We start from the raw sequence: 23,863 nt of genomic DNA, 5'->3' as shown, positions 1-23,863 counted from the left end.
AGGGATGGTATGGGGAGGGAGGAGGGAAGAGGGTTCAGGATGGGGAACACATGTATACCTGTGGCGGATTCATTTTGATATTTGGCAAAACTAATACAATTATGTAAATTTTAAAAATAAAATAAAATTTAAAAAAAATAAAAAAATAAAACATTATTGAAAAAAAAAGAGATACATACAATGATGCTTCAGTTCAATATGTCCAAACTCTCTCTTCTTCTAGCCTTGTTGTTGTTCAGTCTCTAAGTCTTGTCCAGCTCTTTGCAACCCCACGGACTGCAGCACACTGGGCTCTCTTGTCCTTTACTATCTCCCGAAGTTTGCTCAAATTTATGTACATTGAGTCAGTGATGCTGTCTAATCATCTCATCCTCTGCCACTGCCTTCTCCTCCTGCCCTCAATCTTTCCCAGCATCAAGGTCTTTTCCAGTGAGTCAGCTCTTCGCATCAGGTGGCCAAATATTGGAGCTTCAGATTCAGCATCAGTCCTTCCAGTGAATATTCAGGGCTGATTTCCTTTAGGATTGACTGGTTTGATCTTCTTGCTGTCCAAGGGACTCTCAAGAGTCTTCTCCAGCACCACAGTTCAAAAACATCAATTGGCACTCAGCTTCTTTCTGGTCCAGCTCTCACATCTGTACATGACTACTGGAAAAACCAATAGCTTTGATTAATATGGACCTTTGTCAGCAAAGTGGTGTCTCTGCTTTTTAATATGCTGGCTAGGTTTGTCATAGCTTTTCTTTCAAGGAGTGTCTTTTAATTTAATGGCTATAGTCACTGTCGGCAGTGATTTGGGAGCCCAAGAAAATAAAATCTGTCACTGCTTCCACTTGTTTCCCTTCTGTTTGCCATGAAGTGATGGATCAGATGCCATGATCTTAGTTTTTTTTTAATGTTGAGTCTTAAGTCTCTTCCCTGGTGGCTCAGACAATAAAAAATCTGTCTGCAGACTGGAGACCTGGGTTTGATGCCTGGGTTGGGAAGATCCCCTGGAAATGTGAATGGCTACCCACTCCAGGAGACTTGCCTTGGAGAATTCCATGGACAGAGGAGCCTGGCGGGCTAAGTCCATGGGGTCGCAAAGAGTTGGGCATGACTGAGGGACTTGCACTTTAGTCCTCTAGCCTTAATCCTTTTTACCAACTGATTACCATGTCCTGTTGTTTTTACTTTTTAAATCTCTCTGAAATGTTTCTTTTTCCCTCCACCTCCAGTGCACTACCCAAGATAAAGCCACCCCATCTCTTTGACCACAAGACCCTTAAATGTGCCTCAGTCTCTCCCACTTGGACATTTGACTAAGGGATGTCCTGTTCTTGTTACTGTTCCCCTCTCATCCATTCTTGACAGCTTAAGAGCTCTTCGGAGCTTATTAAAATGCAGATCTGATCCCCTGGGTTCCAGCTTAAAATCATTCAATAGCTTCTCATGGTGCTTTGGATAAAAACCAGACTCCTTAACTTGAATTTCAAAACCCTGCATTATGTGACCCCTGCCACCTCCTCCATCCGCATTCATAAGGTCCTTCCTTCCGGACTCCACTTGCTGCTGTGCTCACCTGTTGAGGCCCCTTCAAAGTGCCATGCTTGCTCCCTCCTCCATGTCCAGCCGTGAAACAGGTGGTCCTCTTGCCTTGGAGCAAGGCTTACCTTACTTACCTGGCCAACTGCTACTAACACTTAGGATATGACTTCACTACCTGCTACCCTCTCTGTATAGGTTGTAGGCTAGTCTTGACCCCATGGGTGACTGGGGGTCAAGAGCAACCCCCAGTGCTCCCCCTCTCAGAATACTTTGTTGTGATTTCGGGTTGAGTTGTGTAGTTTTCCTTCAGGTTAGAAGGCTGGTGTTGTAGGGGAAGGTGGGGGTAAAGAGTACACAGATTTCAGTTCCACCCTGTATTCACTGGTCAAGTTATCATCTTTATGCCTCCGCATCTGTAAAGTAACGCTGCTTGCCTCACAGAGTTACCCTGAGAGTTCAGTGAGATAATACTGTGTGTGTGTGTATGTGTGTGCACACGCGCAAATAGACAATAGGTGCATGCATGCTCAGTTGCTCAGTGGTGTCCAGCTCTTTGTGACCCCATGGACTATAACCCAGTGGGCTCCTCTGTCCATGAGATTTCCCAGGCAAGAATACTGGAGTGGGTTGCTGTGCCCTCCTCCAGGGGATCATCCCGACCCACAGATGGATGCCATCCTACATTGGCAGGTGGATTCTTTACCACTGAGCCACCTGGGAAGCCCCATATATACATATATGTGTGTATATATAAAAGGTTTAAGTGTATTAACTAGTCCATGGAAAATAAGTCTTCGATAAGCTGAGATGCATGAATAGTGAGTACTTAGTAGATGCACATTTTTGTTGTTGTTTTGTTTTGCTGTTTTAAGCTGACTATTCCTAAGACAGTTCTACTGGGCATGCACTTTATCGTTTTTTGTTTTTTTTTTAATGTTCCACTGGCTGAGATTAGAGTCCCAAAAGTAAAAAATGTGAGTACTGTGTTTGCTTTCCCATTTGCTCATTTTTTTCCGAGTCTGAGTAGGGGTGATGTAAAGATGTACAGTGATGTAGAATGTGGGCAAAGATGATATTTCCAGAGCCTGTTTTCCAGTCAACCCTAGGGGATCTCCTGCCTTATTAGCTGTAGATTCTGCCTCTGCCCACAGTTCCTGAGTCCTTGCCTGTTTCAGACGCCTTCCTGTTAGAGTCACTGGCTGGGCAGGGCCGTGCCGGGAGGCCTAGGCAGCAGGCTCATTCAACAAAGACAGGACCAGAGAAGGCACACAGATCAAAGCATTCTCAGGGCTTCCTACTTCAATCTGTAAAAAAAAAAAAAAAGTGTGTGGTTGGGTGTGTTTTAGATGGAGTCACCAAATAAATTTCAAAGGCAAAACACAAATTAGTACAGCATGAGTTCTGTGACATTTGTTAAAGGTCTTTGGAGAAGATGACAAAACAAGGAACTTCCCACACGCACGGGCCCTGAGCTTTGGTGCAAACATCGCGTGTGAAAAATCAATAAACATGCACCTCGCCACTGAATTTTCTGAGGGTGGACTTATTACCCCTTGTTCCCGGAGAGTCACCAGGCTTCGGAAGAGGTCTTGTCATTGTGATTTTCATATGAGTCACTGGGGGCTCTTGCCCCCAGAGGCACTTGGTTATGATTCAGCGTGGAGCACCCTGAAAGGACTCGGCTTCCGGGAGTCCGTGGTGCGGTGGGGGTTGTGGTGGTTCTGCGTTGGCATGAGGCTTAATTGACACCTTTGATGTAGCCTAAGACAGAACCCGCACCTCCCACTGCTGCCTGGAAGACGTCAGCCTTACGCAGGAAAGGCATCTGCTGATGAATCCTGCCTCTCATTCAGCCTGCTCTGGGAGCAGCCTTAGCCATCCTTAACTAATCCAGCCGCTTCCCTCCTCCTCCCTCTGCGGTGCTGGGTTTAGTGCTGAGAAGGGATCTCGCTCTTGCTCTTGTCAGGTTAGCCACTGAGACTGTGTCCATGTTAGAACTCATAGAAGGTAAGTTAAATGCATGATCGCTCTCTCCCTCATGGAAAAATGTTGATGTTGCACCCTGGAGAATGTGTGCCTCTCCCTGCTAACCCGACTTCCTGGGCTGTGGATGTAAAACATGTAACAAAAGAAAAGTTGACATTTTTATAGGCGGAATAGTGGCGACTCGATACATCTTTGTAGAGTCATGTCTTTTAAGTGTTTTGTCAGTTTAGAGGGACTGCTACAAAGAGGAAAGGATGACTTACTTGAGTTCTGTGACTTTGACTCAGTCTAGGGATAATGTGTAGCAGTCTTGAGAGACAGGTTGATTCTGGTGATTTAAACCTGTTTAAAAGAAAAAAAAAAACAGTTTTCTCTTCAACAGCAGGACAAACTAACTGTGAGGAGTTTCTGAGTGTCTGTGCCAATTACTTCGTCCTGCTGGAGTCAGGTCCTTCCCAGTTAGGCTGGGGTGTACAGGGCACAAGTGGATGCAGGAACTTAACTTGAATTGAGTTCTTAACTCTTAAAAAGACAGCAGTCTGCTTTCACAGGTCACTGGGAATATTGCTTATGAGCTGTGCTAATACTTACTTCCACTGGCTTGTACTAGGAAGCTAAACTATTAAGCATGAATTCCATTGAAAAATGTCTCAGAACCACATGCCTAAGATCTCTGTGGACACAGTTAAAAGCATCATTAATAAATCATCAGAAAAGTTGTGCGAAGTACTTTTTTTTTTTTTCTATGTAACCTGCTGCTATATTTAACACAGGATTCACAAAACAAGTGAATTTCTGAAGAAGGTTTCTCCCTGAAGCTAGTGTTCAGGACCGTAGATAAAAAGGTGTCTGGAATTTTAGCAAATGCCCCTTTTTAATTGTTTGTTGCTCTGTGAAGCTGATTCGTCAGGAGAATTATTTAATAAGCCATTTTTTTTCTGTCTGTGATTCTCTGTGCTTCCAGTTAATGGAACCCCGGGTAGTCAGCTCTCTACTCCGCGCTCGGGCAAGTCTCCCAGCCCGTCACCCACCAGCCCCGGAAGCCTGCGGAAGCAGAGGGTAAGAGAATAAGCAAGCTCCTCGTTTAAGACCTGTCCGCGTCTTGGTGCAGATGGCACAGTGCCAGCAAATAGCCCTCTCGAGTTAGGGCTGCTTGTCTCTAAGGAAGAACCAGGTGAGGGCAGGAGGTGACCGACAGTGGGTTGCTGGTTTTGGCTCTGGTTTCTCTTAGCTAGGACTTGGGACCTTAAGTTTCCCAGTAAAAATTGTCCTGATCTTCATTCCAAGAACAGACAGTTGCTGCTTCACTTTTAAACACCTTTCTCTTTTTGTCGGGAACACACAAAGATTTTAATGGCACTGGTTTGTAAACTTCCTGGGCTGTAAGGATTTTCACTGGAGGCCTGATCGCTGGTCACCAGCCTTCCTTAAGAAGGGAAAGTGCCTGGTTTGAAGGGTAGGCGGGCCCTGGCGGGACTTGCTTTATGGCAGAGGATGGTGATCCAGAGCCACTGAGGGTCTGTGCTGCACAGATGCGTACGTGTGACCTGTGTTTTTGTGAATGAAACCCACACTGAGCACCTTCTCTTTCATCACGACCTGCATGTTTCTTGTAGCTTCTTGTGTAATAATGGAGATGTTGATTGAGTTTGGAGATCAGAGTCAAAAGCTACTGGAAATGGTGTTAGTTTCCCCATTGCTAAGGGAGAGGCTGGGGGTTAGCTCTTCTTTCTGGATGGGAGAGCTGCTGTTTGGATCCGCTCACAACCTGATTTAATTTTCCAGTAGGATCAAGGCAAGAATAAAAGTAGTGGGATGCGGAGGAGGCAGATGGTACAGTGGAGGCAACAGGGGGCCTTTCAGTGTCCTGATTTCATAGGCGAGTGGGGAGGGATGTGTGCTCATAGGAGCTCTGAGGATGCTGTTCCCTGAACATTTTAATAAGTGAGTGCTCCTTGACAACTTTTGAACTCAAACCTGGATTCTTGAATTTGGTCTCTTGTCCTGTGTGCTTTAAAATGAGACTTCTACGTTGCATACATTTACACTGCCTCCGAGAGGGAAGCACCCCTTTGCAAGCCTCCTGCCAAGGTTGTGTTCACACACCCTCTAAAGTGGTGGGCAGGGGACCTGAGTCAACCCCTAATCCGTTTGGAGCCTGGCCCGCCAACATAGCAGGTTGTATCATCCTGCTCCGCTGGCCCTCTTAATGTCAGGTCTGCCTTGTTTAGATGATGCAGTGAGGCCTGGAGCTGGGCACCAGTTCCTCTACTAAATGGCTGTGTTATCGTAGGTAAGTCTGCGGTCCTCTTCAGGCCCCAGTCAAAAAAACAAAACAAAAGACTCTTTCCAGATAGAAAACGTTATCATTACTCCAATTCCATCTGAGTGCAATACCTCTGCTTTCTTCTTGGTCACAGAATTTGGCATTTTAAAGTATAGAGATCATTAGTGACCTACTAGAAGAAGAAAGGTCCAGATTCACTTAATCTCCCAGATGTCTGTGGTTGAGTGGAGGAAGGGGTAATGAGTGGTTCTTTTCTCATAAATGTTCCCCAGCAAGGCCCCCGTCTATAGGGGCAAGCCATTAGAAATAGGATAGGGACTTACTTTCCTGGTGGTCCAGTGGTTAAGACTCCATGCACCCAATGCAGAGAGCATGGGTTCAATGCCTGGCTGGGGAACTAAGATCCTGTATGCCCCACAGCAAGGCCAAAAAATAAAATAAAAGTAAACTTCTAATTTAAAAAACAATAGGTCAGATGGGGCCCTCTCGCATAGAACAGTCTCTCTTTTGAAGTGTATACTCTGGAGAGTATACCTGGCATTGAAATCTCTCGTCATCCTCTGGACTAATTACATTAGATTCGGGATTCAGCTCGTACTTAGCTGTCGAGGTTAGATTAGAGTGTTTGAGACTCCCTGCCAGCAACCTGAGCGTCTCTCCTGCTGGCTATATGGAGGAGACTTCCATCTTGGGGACATAAAACGCTTGGCACAGCTGTCCATTTGTTGGCAAATGAGGTTAGAATGTGCTGCTTCTTCCCTCTGTATTCCCTACTTCACTACAACTGTGTCCAACTGAGGCAGAAAATTTCCATCCAGCTCCGAGCAGCTGTGTGGCCGGTGGCTTATGTAATTAACACTGCCAGCGCTTGGAAAGTGATTATAAGGGATGGTCCTCTTAGAGAGTCTTCATTTTGTCATTTAAGCTACCAATGCCAGCCCCGTACTTGAGAGGGAAAAAACAATCCCATTTGTTTTAAGGAGACAAAGGTTTATCATCATCTGAAAACAGTTATTAATCACATGTTGTGAGCAGAGCACGAGATAGTTTAGAGATGGTTTAGTTTCCAGGCTTTTGAATTTAGGCCATAAATGAACATCCTCCATCCATGTACCATGTCAACGAGTAGAAACATTCCCAGCTGCTTTAGTGAGAGGCGCTTTCATCTTGGTGTGGAGGCAACTACATCAAATAATCCCTCCCAGTTAAAATGAGCCTAGAATATCCCTAAAAACCAATCCTGTTTCAAATTTGGTTAATATTCTTCTCAAATGGTTGGCTGTACTCCTATGCAGGAAATACTGAAATAAGTGAAAGATGGCAAGTGCTAAAAGAAGACACTTCAAAGAATAAATATAACTCTTTTTATTGCAAATTGGAAAACAGTAGCTACTTCTATTTTTCCTTCTGTGTTGCCTAGCAACATGGCCAGGAAAATGAGTTGGCTGCTTCTCTCGCCAACACACACACTCACACACACACTCTCACACACTCACACACACACTCTCACACACACACACACATTCTCACACACTCACACTTCCTACCTCATTTTGAAACACAGGAATGTAAGTTGCTTTTTTTTTAAGGATTGTTGAGACATTGACTGCTTTTTCACAAATTAAAAAAACCTATATTTTTATTTATATCATTTACGATGGTTTAATCAGCTTTTTTTCCTTCCCTTAAAATTACATTTTGTTACCTCCTTCCATATTTTAGAATAGTCCTATACAATAGGAATCTGCACGCCAGATACTTTTCTTGATGAAAACCCCGATGGCAGTGTACCGAGTAACTGTCCTATTTTTCCTAAACACTGTCATTTAAATTTGCTGTCTAGAAGTGTTTGGTCACAGAAGCAGATCCTGGAGGATCTCTTCTATCCATGAACTTTCTGGGGTCTCATTCCTTAATACATCAGGAAGAAACGTGTTACATTGTGTAGGTCGAATGAAGCTCCCCATTATACTCCCACATGGCTGACTTTTGTAGATTATCTGATCAGTCAGATGATGTGAGGAGTGGGTGGTTCAAATTAGAAAGGAAGCCAGGATTCTAGACACTCTCTGTAGATATGAGCTGGTTGCCTGGCGACCAAACAGAAGGATCTTGTAGCAGAAGGAGGCGGAGGGAAGAAGAGGGGAGGTGACGGGTGAGCTTTTGGGTAACCAGGAAGAACTTTGGGAAGGGAGCGAGGAGGTCAAGTTCACGTTCTTTCTGTCTTCCAAACATATTGTTTTGAAAACGCAGTGTTTATTGGGTGTATGCAGCACACAAATGCAACCTTTGGGTTGCTGCTATGGGACCGGAATTTGCTGAGTGCCCGCTGGGGCTCCTAATCAATTATTGTGTGAGGTAAGCATGTTCCTCTTCTTCCCAGAATGGGATGGAAGTGTTTGAGGAAGAATTGCCTTAACACATAGTAGCAGGGTGGCACTGACAGACCTCGGGCTGTAGAACTCAACTGCGCACAAAGGAAAGCGAAAGCTCATGAGCAGCTCAAGCCAAGAAGGCAAAATAGCATCCTTTGCATCTGTTTAGATGGCTTCTCAGCTGTGATCTTTCCTCTTATCCAAATGTGGTGACTTTAGAAGGTCTAATGACGTTAGAAACCAAGGATGCCCATTCGGTGTTGCTCCACTCCTGAGAGAGCCACAGGGCACCTAAGAAACCCAAGTAAACAAATCTGTACCGCCCTTCGTCTTACAGGACCTGTATCGCCCCCTCTCTTCGGATGATTTGGATTCAGTAGGAGACTCAGTGTAAAAGAGACAATGGAGCAGTGTATATGGTTTGTGGTTGGGTGAAGGTTTCACGTTTCCTAAGCAAAAGTCTAACAGCGAAATACACAAAAGAGTTTTGCATACCTTGAAATGATAAACCCCAAATCATATAAAAGGAAATATCCAGGCATTTCATATTAATCCTTGAAGGAGATTATTTTTTTTTTCCTATTGAGGAGATTTGATTAATTTGATTGAGGAGACTGAACACAAATGGGCTCAATTGGTGAGGCTTTTGTGCCAGACCTGGCTCTAGATGAATTTCATATATGGGCCCGATCTTAGTGTCAGAACAAACTAATGGTGTAGCAAGACAGAGTCATAATTTCTTTAGATGGGGTTTTCTTTTTAATCAGAAGTAGACATGTAGATACAATTTTTCTGTACCTTTCTGTGCAAATTTTCTGGCCAAGCAGGTTAAAATGGCACTAAGCAGACATTTTCTCCTAAAGTTATATAGTCTTCATAAAATTTGGATTGCTGATTTTTAAAGTACTTTTATTGCAAATTAATACAAGTATTCGATTAGAATTCTTTTTCTTCCTAGACAATATTCAGAGCTACTTATCATACTCCTCATATGTGGATTAACATATGAGGAGAAACTGTCATGTGAAATATACAATTCGTGAAGACTTACATTAAGCATTAGGAACTTTATTTTTGTTGTTAAAAGTAAATTTTACTCTTTATACTTATCTTTCATTGAAAACAGCATAAGCATAGATTAAACATGAAGAACTTGTTTAATGGCATTACTATAAAATATATAATTCCTCCTTACAATCATGTATGCAACTTTTCAAATGTATAAAGGCTGAAGTTATGAAATTTTTTTTTTTAAACATACAGACCTAAAAAAAATGTGTCTGGACTTCTTCCAAAAAACCAATTTGAAAAGCAAAAATTCTCTTAAACAGTACTATATAAATCAGGTCCCAAATAGCCAAATCTCTATTTGGATACATTCTGGATCTTACTGGTATTTTGGAAATTTTCATATGCAAAACTCCTTCGTGTTAAACTAAGTCTATGATTATAACCCATTGTTAAGCATTAACCTACTAATTCTGCTTTCCTAGTCCTCTATTTAAAAATTATAGTCAGCTTTGCTTAAACATAAAACATTTATTTTTAAAGCTGAATGTTAAGAATGAATTTAATGTGTATGGTCTGTTGTAGTTAAGCCATGCCCTAGTGATCATTTAGTTTTACTAGTTCAGACACTAACGATTTAAGACTTGTGTAGCATGGTTTTGCTATTTCACAGGCTTGAAATATCTCAGTAGGTGATAAATTCACAATGAATGATGCCATTTGGAGGTTTGTACTTGTTTTTTTTCCCAAAAAATTTTACTTGAAAATTGAATTTAAAAACAAAATGTTTGATTCAAGATGGAGAGAAATTCAGTTGTCATATAATGTTTTAAATGTTATCAATTTATCTCCTTGATAAATTGCTCAACTATCAAATTTTACCATCTGGTTTATAGTTACATATGCTACTATCTCACTTTCCAAGTGAATAAAATATTCCAACCATAAGAAGAAGAATATTTTTTAAAAAGTCCAGGCAACCTAACAGCATTTGAAAATTTAGCCTTGTAATAATTAGTGCCTTATTATCCTGTCTGTTGGAGAGAAAGACACTTCTCTGGCAGGTTATTTGAGAACCGCAAGCCGAACCATTCCATCTTGAAAGAACAGTTCATAATAATACCTGTTCCAGACTTCAGGTTTTAAAACTGTTTCCAATAGAAATTGTGAACAGAGACTCCTGCTGAGATCAAAAGACTGCTTTGTTTTAGCTGAAACAGTAAACATCTGTGAGGTTGCCTGTGCTGGTGTCTGTTCTAGTTATGTCTTCGTAAAATGCATTACTTAATACAGTTGAGTCCATAAAAGATTAGTATGTATTTGACTGAACTGTCAAAAATGCAAAGAAAGCAATGGAACAGTTACCTTAAATCTGGTGGGGGTCAGATAGTCCAGAACAAAAATAAATTCTAGTAATTTTAACTTCCCTGAACTGTCAATCTTTTGGACAGCTACTGCTTAGAGAGGTCCAATAAACGCTATTTGTTCTGGGTAAGTGGCAGATATCGCCAACTGATATGAAGCCCAGGGCTTTGTTTAGACACGGCAAAAAGGAACTGGACTTGTGCTAATTGCCGATAGATATCATGGCCAACTTTCCATTCAAGCGGTTCTGAGGGAAATGCTATTCCACAGCATTTAATCTTTTGAACATATGACTTTTATTAAAGGACTGTTCAGAGGCAATATATATCATTTACTTTTTGAAACTAAAATCCCTCAGAGATTGAAACAGCACACCATTTATAGACTTTGAGATCTCTTTCTGTGCAGAGCATAATTCCATTATACTAAAACAGAAATATATATGAAAAAATCCTTAGCATCAAACTAGATGTTTTCAGTTTTTTTGGTGGAACTGAATTGATGATTTATAGGCACTTAAGATTTACTTACTTACAGAATTCTTTTTAGAATATTAGACACTGAATTTTTAAATTGTTCTCCTGGGCAGAAGAGACCTCCAGGAAAAGCAATGCATTTTTGTCCTTATGGTAAACCTGAAATATTCTGTGAAGACACTGCGCTCTAGGTAACAGTTTGATACTTTTTTTCATTTGCACTTATTTTTTTTCCTTTAGTCATCATAGAGAACAATGTAATAAATATACTCCTGCTTTTAGCATTTAGAAAGGCAAATCCTAATCATTTATCAAGTATAAACTTCATTGTGAACTCAAAAGACTGGTTCTGAAAGCCACATGGTTTATTTCTTCTTTGTCTTGCTTAATTAGGTGGGGGTGGGATGGGGCAGAAATTTCCATGTCTTCATACTGTCGTAGACTTTTAAGAAGTTTCAGGTCCACCCATTTACACACACCCCTGTGTTCTTAAATTGGCTCATCTAAATATTTTAAAAAATCAAGTATCTTCTAAAAATATTTTGAACCAGCATTCAATTGCCATATGGGTTCCCTGTGTTAACCAGCAGAGGTTTTGGTTACATCCAATGTAAATCTATACATGATTTTTTTTTTCATTTAAAAACAATGAAATCTAAAAACCACATTTCTTAAAACAAATTAATATATAGAATAATATCCTTGAAAAATAATTCCATACATTTTAGCTATTGAACTACCAAATTTTTCATATGTGGCATGTATCTACCCAGGTGTGTAGGCATTCATATAAATTTGCAAGGGTCAGTGTGTAAATGGGTGTGCTTATGTAAGTATTGTGTATATTTATAGACCATGAATAGTAAAGTATGGTATTTGTGACACAGCCTTGTAAGTTACTGGCTCTTGTGGAACTGTATGTAAAACCTTTGTGTCATAAATCATTACACATGACATATTAATTGGGGCATGTTTAAGTTCAAAGGTAGTTTGCTAAACTAGCATGGCAAAATGGTTCCAAATAATAGACAGATGTACTGATTTAAACAATTTGGAAACCAGATAAACAAACAAAAAATTTCAAATTCAGACAAATTCAGTGCTTTATTAACTATTAAATATAAGCATTCATTAATGCTTATATTGTTGTGACTTGATAGTCAACTATTAAAGTGATTATATACTATCACTGATGTTTCTCTAATGTGTATGATTTGTGGCAATTGTCAATCAATATTCATTAAAAAAGCTGATTTATAGGGTTGTGAGTAGCTGAGTATTGTACTGAAACATGAACAGAAGAAAATCCAAACTATATTTGATTTGAACTAAGTTTCATAACAAAGCCAGATAACCTATAAGGCAGGTCTGTATGTTCTTTCAAACATGATTCAAAACTGTTGATGTATTTTCAGTAGTAACCTTACTATACTTGCCATGTGTGTATATATCTATATAAATATATGCACACTTGAAACTGTTAACTGAGTGAATACACTATATATGCATACATTGTCTATTTATGCATATTTGCATTAGCCTGATTAGCATCTCTAATTGTGCATGTCAGTAACAACAGTATCCCACAGAGGTGTAGTGTGAAAATTAGAGATATATTGAATTCAATATACCAGTTGCCTGATGCAGTTTGTTATACTGTCAGCTGAAAAATACTTGTAATTTTGTACCTGTAACGCATGTGGAAAAGATAGGAAATCTGAGGCCCTAGCTATAATTTTTCAGGGTGCATGATATATAGTGTCTTTAAAATGTGGTTCGTTTTAGTAAAGATGATGGATAAATTCCAAGATAGTATAAATGATGCATGTAATACATGGGTGTTTATATTATATATGGCCACAAAATGGTTTTGAAGCTAGGGTAGAAGGTATCTGAAAGGTCGTAGACAAAGAACTATGAAATTTAATTTTCTTGTGATTTTTCTTTGAGTTTATATTCATCAACAAGCAAGGAATCAAGTTTATTCTCAGAACATTTAACTTCAAAATATACTATGAATGTTGCAAATTTGGATAAAATTTTTATAAAGAGGTTGATATATTTCCTGCTTACATTTTGAGTTGCCTGGATATGTATTCTCTTAAAAAAGAGCATTTGGTGTTAAAATGTTTTAAACAGCAACAGGTTTTAAAACTTCGTCCGTTGAGGCCATCAGCAGGGTTTTATAGAGTGAAATGCTGAAAGGTTTCATTGAGCTCCCCGGTTTTGAAAGCTCCATCACTGTGCTGTGGTTTCATTGTACAATGTTGTACTTCGTGTTTCACACTGGACCATGTTATTCCTCTCAATGTTGTTAACGCTTACCCTTAGAATAACTGCATAATAAACAGGAAAAACTGCCTGTGTTGTTCAGTGACTTTCTTTCAGAAAACTTGGTAAGTAGACACTGAAAATGAAATGACTGTGTGGAGTAAGGTTTACCTTCATTATCGTATTTATGGTGTTTGGTGACGTGATTAGCATCGGTAGGTGAGACTTAAGAGACTGCAGAGTGAGAGCGCGTGACATCCAAAGTATCAGATACGGACAGTTAACAGTGAAATAAGACTATCTGGCGAAGAACTCTGGTTTACTTGGGTTTAGTAAAATCATTCCTTTCCTCTCAGGTTTGCCCTAAGAGTGAATATATCAAACAAATTGGCAACTGTTTCTCTTGAAAAAAAAAGAAATTTTAAATATACTTTCTCCTAGGCATGAAGGCATTTTTCCCAAGGTTGCCTAATTTGCAGGGGGAAGAATGTGTATGTGTATATAGGTACATGTGTGTGTGAAAGTTATTTTAAAAGCACCAAATGAGATTATGTATTTATTATAAATAAATATATAATGTTTTATTATATGTTTATATAATATAAAAATCAAATAACTATAATAAATATATAATAAAATACTTGATTGCCCAACTTTAATATAGAATTAAAACCAATAATCTATTTCATTCATAATATGATATTCTAGTTGGAAAAAATTATTTACATTAAAATTATTATAGAAGTCTGAAATTCTATACAAGTTTTAAATCTAACACACTTTTACTAGGTTCATTTTAACTTTGAAAGTATAATTTGCTTTAATTGGTTCTCTTTATTATTTCCATGGACACCAAATATAGTGGATGCTGAAAACAGTAATGGGTACAACTGGAAGGAATGTTTGAAAGTGAAAGTGAAGTCACTCAGTCATGTCCAACTCTTTGTGATCCCATGGACTGTAGGCCACCAGGCTCCTCCGTCCATGGGATTTTCCAGGCAAGAGTCCTGGAGTGGGGTGCCATTGCCTTCTCCAGAGGATCTTCCCAACCCAGGGATCGAACTCAGGTCTCCCGCGTTATAGGCAGACACTTTACCGTCTGAACCACTAGGGAGGTCCCATTTTCACTTTACAAATTTATAAAATTCCAAATTGTGCTTTACTTTCTGAATATAAAGTTTAAAATATAATGGAGCACATGCCTGAAAAAGTAGTGACTAGCTTCCTTCTTTGGGAGAAGGAAGTAGTAGAGGCAGAGCAGAATGCCTGACAGAGTCATAACTAAATACATTTACTTTTGATATCTTGGCTCCCGTGGTTTCGCTGTCATGGATTTAATGTCAATATTCTCATTTTCTTTTTCTCTTCCTCTAAGTAAACCAATTTCATGAATACCAGTTCTATAGTCTTTTAAAAACTTTGTTTATAACAAGCTTTTATATGTTTCACTGTTCATTCTGAGTTATGCACAGGTTGCCTGTGCCATAAACGTTAGGTTTAAACATTCTATGGAGAATGCAGACAAAGGAATTTGGGAAAAGAAATTTCTTTTGTGCCTTGTTTCAAGTAATAGAGCCTTATTAATTATTGCATATTGATGTCATCAACTTATTGTTTTTTACCCACTTGCAAAGTAAATGTATGATTTTTCTGTTTGCACACACAGTCCCTTGGGTCTCAAGCTCTCTACACCAAGATTATGAATTAATTTTGCTACATGAGGTCATCTTTAGAGATTCTACAGACCTCAAGTCAGGATCACCAAGACAATTATAAGAGTTTGTTAACTATTTGTTGGTTGTGTTTCCTTTATAAAATTGATCCAGTTGATGTTTAAATATTATATTGCCATTTTCCAAAAAAAAAAAATTACCAGAGTAATAACCATATCCCAAGACAAAATGTGAAATGTTAATAATACAATTATCAAGACCGAGCTAAAGTTATCTTGTGAAATTTTTCTCCCTTGCTTACATCAGTCGGATCGATTGGATATTTCTGTAATCCTTATTTGGTGTGGACCCCACCTGAGTAACACCAATAATATGAATACAAATGGCAGGAGTAACTCATACCGTTTATATTTGAAATGAACTTTTTTATCACATAGTCATCAGATACATCTTGGTAAAATGTGGTTAGAACTGTTATGTCAGCTTTCTCACTTACTTCAAAAAGTGTGATATGTTCTCCATCTGTTATATGATCCCAAGCTAAATAGCTACACTTCGGATGTGTTCTTACTTAGGGCAGTGCTTTTATGAAGGTGTGCCATAAAAGCATCCAGGTGCCAGCAACCTGTCCACCTGGTTCCCGTTAAATTCGCTTCGAGGTGATGACATTTCAAATGTCACAGTATGTCTTAGAGCAGCCAATTGCATTAAATTATAAAATAACTGTGTTTTTCACTATACACCATATGCCTTGGAATTAGCAAACTGATTGAAGCAAACACAAAATCTTATGATCATGTATACTATGAAATGGTTTATGTTCTCTGAAAAAAATTAATAAATTGATTTCATTTATAAGCATGGCAAAATGTAAGTGGACTCTTCAGCTCTATGTAGGTCATAAATAAGACTGATTCATCTCATTGGGTTAATTCTAAAGAACATGAACTACACATTTCCCCTGTATTAGGTTCAAAGTCCTTCAATCAGACTTAGGGCAATAATCAAAATGTTCACAGTCTGTCTAAAGTAGTATATTTAGGAGTAGTGACGAGGGTACATAGAGGGCCATGATGATTACTGAATGGCTTCAACTGAGAGAGTGCAGTATGTTAGGTAATAAAGTGAGAATCCAGAAAATAACAGGCTGGAAGGATAGGAATGTAATAAATTCGACATTAACATGAATAACTGAGAAGTCTTAGACTCGACCCAAAATACTAACCTCTCAAATACAGAATATGGAGATCTGACACCGTATAGGCTTAAAAGGTATGTTGTTACCTATAAGCCAATATGATCTTTAAGTGCATTGGTATTCTATTCACAAAGAAGAAAACACTACCATTCTCTGTTGTGTGTTGGTCAGGGCACACCTAGAATATTTCATTTGCTTTGAGCACCAGCATTAACCAGAGATATTGACAAATGGAGGATCAAGGGGTCATGGGGTCCTGTCTTACGACAAATAACCAGAGAGACTGGGATTATTGAAATGGAAAAAGAGAAGACACAGAAGGGGTTCAGTGGCTCTTTCCAAATTTTGGAAGCCTTGTCCTGTTGGGAAATGCAGTGTACTGGGTGGCTCCAGAGGTGCGAGATTAGAAGGACAAACGGAAAGTGTAAAGGGGCATCATTGGCACATAACTCACCTGTTAACAGTTAGCGGGCCGCCTCAGGAAACAGCGGGTTCAGTACTGGAGCTGTTTGCACAGAGGCCATTTGACCCTGGGATTTTTATAGTGGGCATTTGGTCTCTCAATGGAAGTAGGATAGAAGAGGTAATATTTAAGGTCCATTTCAGTTCTGCAATTCTTTGAATCCATGAATGGTCATTGTCTTGGAAGGTGTATAAGGTTTAACCACTTTACTTCTTTGAGGAAAAGCAGAAGTAACGAGAAATTGAATACATTTATTTTACTGTATTTGAGCATAGTGAACAAAATGAGAACTTTCCATTTTTAGAGTACCGTATTTGTAATTAAATGTCCTCTTACAACTGTCTGTTACCTTCAGATAGCATGAAATTTGAAATGACCTGGTCTACATTTTGAAAAGTAAAGTTGAAAATAAGCAATTTTAAGCATAAGCAGACTTGTGTTAACCCTACTTTTTTTTTAAAACCAGAGCCTAAAACCTTGAGGGGTTTTGTTCATAAGGCAGAGAAAAACACAGCTGGCACTGTAGCAAGCGTTCAGGGCATCAGACAATTGGTGGCATTGTTGAAAATGTAATTCATTAGTTGATAAGGCAGTTTAGTGAATAATATCCAGCAAGTTTATTAAACATTACAGTTTAAAAGAATGCTTTCACATTATTTGGGTGAGTGTTCTGTGTTGAGTGTCTGGTGTTCTTATTAAAAGAACAAGATTTTGGAATCGAGTCCATAAGTTGTAGGCATCTTTGCTAGGAAATACACTACTAGTCTATTAATTTGAATGCTTGATTCTGAAAGAATGTGTCTTTGTATTCTAAAACACCATATGATGGGACAGCACCTGCCATCCCAAACCACAATGTGTCTGCATTATTAAACACCATTTGTGATGCTGCTGGAAGAAATTCGAGGATTGAAAGGCTCAGAAGAGAAGCTCTACGTTGTAAACATTTCTTTACAGTTTTTCTGCTTGGAACAGGATTATGTCTACAGCAAAAGCAGTGACCCCAGGGATAAAAGCTCTCCCTGTTCTGGAAAACACACCTTCCCCTCAAATGTGGTAGCACTAATGTTTCTTTTCTCCAGACCTTGACCTTGTAAATCTGCCTTGTTTCAACCTCCTATTCCAGTAGTATAAATACAAGGTTTTCACAAACAGACATTCATAAACGAGCACGCCCAGAGGCTCATACACTCACAGTGCCTTGGACAGAGTTGGCTGTGGCTACAGTTAGTGTCACAGCCATCTGACAGGGTCACAATCTGAATCCCTCTTTCTGACCTGACAGAGGACGAATGGGCGCTGCTGGCCACAAGGGGAGTTGAGTGAGAGAGGATGGAAACAGCTCAAGTCACCAGGCTAGGCTGATGGATGGGGGATTCTTACGATCCTAGAGAATAAAGGGCACACGACCCAGACTACCACCAAACTTCTAGAATAATCACAAAACTACTAGACTAACCACCAAACTTCCAGAGTAACCACCAAACTTCCAGAAAGTCTTATGAGGAAGCAGATCTGTCATGGCTGTGAGTTTAACTTTCGCCCCCATTATGGCAGCCGTCAGCTTTGACGAACTTGTCCCATGGAACACGGTTCGTCAGCTTTGACGAACTTGTCCCATGGAACACGGTTCGTCAGCTTTGATGAACTTAACACACCCCGGGGAATGCTGTGCAGTTGACCCAAATGGTCCCGCAATGGCTGAAGTAGCATTTGCCCAGTTATATTCATCCTTTGGGTGAAAACTAAAGCCTCTGAATTTCCCATGCAAGGTGCTGTTGGGCACAACGACTGTATGTAAAACTCTTCCTTCCGGCTTTGGGCACACTTAAGGTTGGAGGGCATGGGGAGGCGGTTGAAGGGAGACAGGTAAGCAGAGGAAAAGTAGGTCAACATTGCTTCTCGCCACTTCATTATTAATTCAGCTACAGATTCTCTCTCCCTTCTCTCTGCTCCACAGACAGCCGGCACCCCGAGCCAATGCCGCCCCTCACCGCCTCCTGGCTCCCATCGGGCCAACCAAGTGGATAAACCCAGGCAAACAGAAGGAGGATCTTTTAGGACAAGCTGTGTTCATTACTTAGAAACAGCATCGATATGTGCACGTTGTTTTCTCAAGGAATAGATGCAGAGATGGAAAGATTCATTGTTAAATTACTGCCTCGTAGCTGATCCCAGTATTAAATGTTTGGTATTGTTTTGTCCTCAGAGCTTTATACCCTGTAAGAGGGCATAGCGGCCCACTCCAGTATTCTTGCGTGGAGAATCTCATGGACAGAGGAGCCTGGTGGGCTGCAGTCCATGGGGTCGCAAAGAGTCACACACGACTGAAGCGACTTAGCACACCCACTGAGCTTTATAATATAGTTGTTACCCTGTTTGCTCTCAGGGATCTTGAGTCCAAATACACCCAGAATTTGAATCACAAGGCTTAGGCTTTTAGTTTCATCTTTGCCTCAGGAAGAAAAGTAATTATAATAAGTAAATGTTTCTTGTTACATAACAACATATCAATAACTTGCTTAGTGCTTATGTCTTTATCACAAAGTGGAATTAACAAACCTACTCTTTAATCTTTCCCCAAGGATGTGGCAAAGCTGAATATTTTTTTAAAAGGATATTCCATAAAAATCAAACTGAAGAAAAACATTTTTCTATGGTAAGAATAAAAAAAAAGATCAGAGTGACCACTTGTAAGAAGGCTGTTTGCAGATAGACTGTGGAAGAGTGAGGTGAGACACCTCAAATCTGCCAAACCTAAACAGTGAGCAACAGGATGCTAATTTTGAGAAAATGGAATGAAAGTCGTGGACCATCCAAATCGACAAGGATGAGCCCAGCACAGTTACCACCACCCATCGTTGGTTAAGAAGCTGGTGGGGAGCGGTAGTCCCGGTTGAGTGGTCGAGCACCTCCCTTTCTGGACGTGGAGACCAGTCCCCTCCGGGGCAGTGGGCGCAGTTGCTGCCCGAGCTTCTGGGCTGGGCACAGCACCTGGAGACATGGGGCAGGATCGACAGTTTTTATTCTCTGTTTCCGTTTTCCTCCAGAGCTCTCAGCATGGCGGCTCCTCCACTTCACTTGCATCCACCAAAGTCTGCAGCTCGATGGACGAGAACGACGGACCCGGAGAAGGTGGTAAGCTTGGGATGTGGTGTCCAAGGAGAAGGCGTATCTTGTACCCAGACGGAGAATGGGTTGGCTAAATTTAGTCCAGGAAACTGACATTTCTCCAGCAGAATGACCCTGAAGCAGCTCAGGGTCATTGCAAGGGGGTGGGACCGAACGTGGCTCTCACCAGGGGTGGTATCTGCTCTCTGGGGCTGGGAAGAGGGAGTCAGCCAAATGTGGAGACCTATCCCACCCTCCAAAGGTGTAAGCATTCTTAGAAGGCCAGCTCTTGCTCTCCTTGCAAATAAAAGGGGCTAACTGTTGCCTTTGTTTTCCAAATTCGGTGCACTTCTATAACAAGAGAGACATGTTTACTCTTTTTGACTGAGATAGCCCTGCAGAGGCACTAAGACTTCAGTAAAGTCAAATGCGAACATCTGGCTTTACAAAAAGACTGAATTGATGGCAAATGGCAAAAATATTCTTTGGACCTCCCTCGAATTCACTTTAGAAAGTGGTCATGTGACTCGGGTTATGGAATGAGTGTTTCCTGCTAACTCCTGAAGTGTTTTGGATGAGCCTTTCCTGCCCTCTGCATCTTAGTTTTTCTTCTATGAAATGGAGATTTTATCCTAATACATGCTTGTTTCCTCCCTGGAGGTTATTGTCAGGCTAAAATCAATTATGGGAAAGTATTTAGGAACTCAGGTATAAAACTGATACAATCAAGCCACTGTTAGAGAACCAGTACCCCTTATTTGTTTGAAGGGATAGGATTTAATTTTCCAATAAAGTCCCACTTGGGGGAAACACTTCATTATGTTGTATGCGATACATGACTGACCCAAGGATTATTTCCTGACTACCATGCAATATCAGACTTTTTTGGTATTTCCAGAAGGATGAAATTCAGCCATCCAGAAGTCTTCTTTTGTTCCAATGTGTTTTATTTACTTAATGAAACAAAATGGTCCTTGACTAAGCCCGTGGCTACGTCTTCTTAATCAGAGGCCTAAAAGATACATTTTTATATAGTCAGGGGGGAAAAAACCAAGCCATGTGCTCCAGATGGGTGTCCCCTTCATGGAAACACAGAAGCATCTCCTTCCATTTCCCATCTGAAACCGGACTTGCCTCCAACAGACAAGGATGGTTAATTTTATTATCCGTGCAGGAAAGAGCCTTAAGACCGTGTCATCCGAGAGATGTTTTGTAAATTCGGGTGCTTTACAGTGGCTTTGAAACTTCTCCAGCCATCTCCTGTAATAACCATAAGCCAGACAAAAATCCCTAGGCTGCATCTTTCAGACGGAGGCAAAATGACGGCTTCTTTGGGGTGAGATGGAGCAGCGAGTGGAGGAAAGGCTCCAGCTCCCGCTTTCTTCAGAGGCCTCTGAGATGGCTTCTAGGGGGTTAAAAGTAAAAGCTCACCTTTAAAGAGGTTGCAGAGTGCCAAGGACAAAAGCAGCAGCAGCAAATGTCCTACATTTGTACAATACTTTCCAGAAATCCCATCCACTCAAGCATCCAGAGTGGTGCAGGGTGGAGATGATCGCAAAACAGAGTAAATAAAGGTCCTATAGCAGATGCCTGCCAGCTGTGAGCTTCTATTGACCGTTCTCCAGCCCTGCAGACTAAACTCAATGAGAACACGAAAATTGCCCAGAAAGCCCTTTTGCCACCTAAGGTTTTAATTTTATTTTGAGAAGAAATGTTTAGTCTTGGTTTGTGATTAAAGGTCAGAGAAGGAGCACATTTAGAAAACGCACTAGGCTTCCACCACATTTTGTATTCAGGTTGCCTGAGGGAGAAGCCAGGATTTATAACTTTAAAGCATGTAAATTTTAGAGCCCGGCTATAAAAGGCTTTTTATACCCCTAAGATGTTAAAGGTTATCCACGATATTTATGTGACCTAAGTGTGGCTTATTTAGTTTTATGACCTTAGATATTTAAAGCATTATTAGGCATTTGTAAAATATTTCAAAATGCATTTTAAGGGGGAAAATGCGTTGTGTTAGTGGCACTAACATAATTGAAACTACAAAACTGTTCTGTTCGCAGACATAATAGATACTGCAATTTTAACTCAACATCTGCTACGCAGGTTGCTGGTGAGAACATTTGTCCAAAATCTGCTCATTGATACTGGGGAGGGGCGGTGATCAGTGCTTAGTTCTAACATAAGGAATTTTACGGAGATCTCTATTTCAGGATGTAGTAAAGCTAAGTGTCCAAACAGCAGGCATTTTTCATGCTTGTATGGTGTCAAGCGGTCCAGAGTCCCTTACAAACTGCATTTTCCTCCCTACCTAGGAATGTCATGTCTCTGAACACCATGGGTATTCATAAATGCTATTGATCAGATTGGCATGAAATGAAAAGCAAAACTTCCTCCTCAGACAACCTGCTTCAGCAGAAAGCATTAGCTGGTCTTACATAGGTGGGAGTGGACCCCGTAGATTTTACATTTCCTTTTAGTTGATCATTTGTCTTAGTAGAAACAGTTGATTATACAATGTCAGCAAGGGGCTAGGGGTGGGAGACTGGCCTGCCTGTCCAGAAAATGACATATTGATTCTGAATCAGTGCCAGTCTATTAGATGATACTTCTAAACGTCTCCTAGGCACTACATCTGTGTTCCCTTTTCTACCAATAAAAACATACTAATGATTCTTTCAGAAGTGTCGGAGGAAGGCTTCCAGATTCCAGCCACAATAACAGAACGATATAAAGTCGGAAGGACAATAGGAGATGGAAATTTTGCTGTTGTCAAGGAATGTGTAGAAAGGTGAGAAAGATATCATTTGCATCGAGCTTTAAAGGAAACACTTGGGGTTATGTTTTCCGAGATTGTGTCTTTATTTGCGGTCTGAGGCACATATGGAATAGGTTAATGTCTCAACTCCAGATGTTAAAAAAAAAAGGTAAAAGAAAGAACAGCTCATCTAACAACAGACTTGAAAAATGTAGTGATTTCTGGGGGAACAATCTATAAATTAAGAGCTTTGATTTTTCTTTTTAATGTACTCAGCAAAATGTTGCCAGCTCTTTCAGGTAAGTCCTTTTATTTTGTTTAAAAAAAAAAAAAGCTTAATCGTTTTTTCTACATTTTTGGGAGACATTTTGTAAATGTCAGAACATTCTTAGGTGTATTGATATATTTCTCACATGTATATGTCAGAAAATTAAATATAAGAACTTCAAAAAGCTTCACAATGCAACTGTACTGATCCCCACAAAAAATAGCATTTAATACATTAAAATGTTTTAAAATGAATGAGCCAGGCCCCCTTATGGGCCAAAGGGGAGGGCTTAGAGTGAAAGGTTTATCCCTAGGATCTCAGTACTTAATCAAGGACAGTAGCAGGGGCTACTAGTTGGAGAAGTTACAAGTTATAGTTATAGCCCAGATTAAGGCCGCCTCAAAACCTGAGCCCAGCTCTAGATTTGAAATTCCTTACTTCAGGAGGAACCAATCGGCCAGCAGCTTCTTCTCAGGGCTGGTGAGCAGGGTATTGGAGAGCCGGAGGCACGTGCCTCGCTCCTTAAGGGAGCGTGTCCGCTGGCTTCCAGGGGCTGGCTGGGGTGAGCATCTTCTTCCCCAGTGCTTTTTTCCGGCCTGCGCACCCGAGGAGTTCTCAACACAAAGGCTCTAAGCTCTGCCTCCGTTTGAAGTAGATGCCTCAGACTAAAAGTTCTAACCTGCAGAGCCCGGAACTTATTTTTCTGCAAGGCCTTTGACTTAGAAACAAAGATTCAAGTCACTTTGGAGCTGAACGTCTGCCTGGGCCTCAGACACGAGGGTCCTGAGTTTGGCCAGTGTCCACTGAATTGCTTCCCTTCACCCTCTGCCTGACTAAGGCAGTGGAGCCCCTGTTAGGCTCCCCTGGAGCAGTGGGTCTCACACTGGGCCCCTCCCAGCCTACCAGCTGGGCCAAGCCATTCCTGCGGACGTGGTGGCACCCCGCCTCGAGCAGCCACTCCTTGGTGGGGAGAGGCGTGAGTGAGGAGCAGCTTGAGAATCACCTTAGCTGACCCTCCCAGGCCTTCTTCCCCCTCCTCCTCTCCGCCCCACTCCCACCACAAAGCTGGACAGTTTGCTGCGTGACTGACAAACATA

General features: G+C 40.7%; 1 protein-coding gene across 3 annotated transcripts in view; it reads left to right on the top strand.

The window, feature by feature from the left end:
* DCLK1 (doublecortin-like kinase 1) overlaps window positions 1–23,863 on the top strand; it is a 347,554-nt gene that overhangs the window by 257,132 nt on the left and 66,559 nt on the right. The window contains exons 5-7 of one of the 3 annotated variants that reach the window (XM_010835611.1): window positions 4,478–4,572; window positions 19,680–19,767; window positions 22,426–22,531. In XM_010835611.1, coding sequence (XP_010833913.1) covers window positions 4,478–4,572; window positions 19,680–19,767; window positions 22,426–22,531 — 289 coding nt within the window. Of the gene's footprint in view, window positions 1–4,477; window positions 4,573–8,512; window positions 13,387–19,679; window positions 19,768–22,422; window positions 22,532–23,863 lie in introns of those variants that run through there. The other 2 variants (XM_010835610.1, XM_010835612.1) reach the window with 2 other exon arrangements.

The sequence above is a fragment of the Bison bison genome, unplaced genomic scaffold (assembly GCF_000754665.1).
Source record: "Bison bison bison isolate TAMUID 2011002044 unplaced genomic scaffold, Bison_UMD1.0 scf7180017864048, whole genome shotgun sequence".
Taxonomy (NCBI): Eukaryota; Metazoa; Chordata; class Mammalia; order Artiodactyla; family Bovidae; genus Bison; species Bison bison.
Note: the sequence above shows the minus strand (reverse complement) of the source record. Positions and strands in the feature narration are given on the sequence as shown.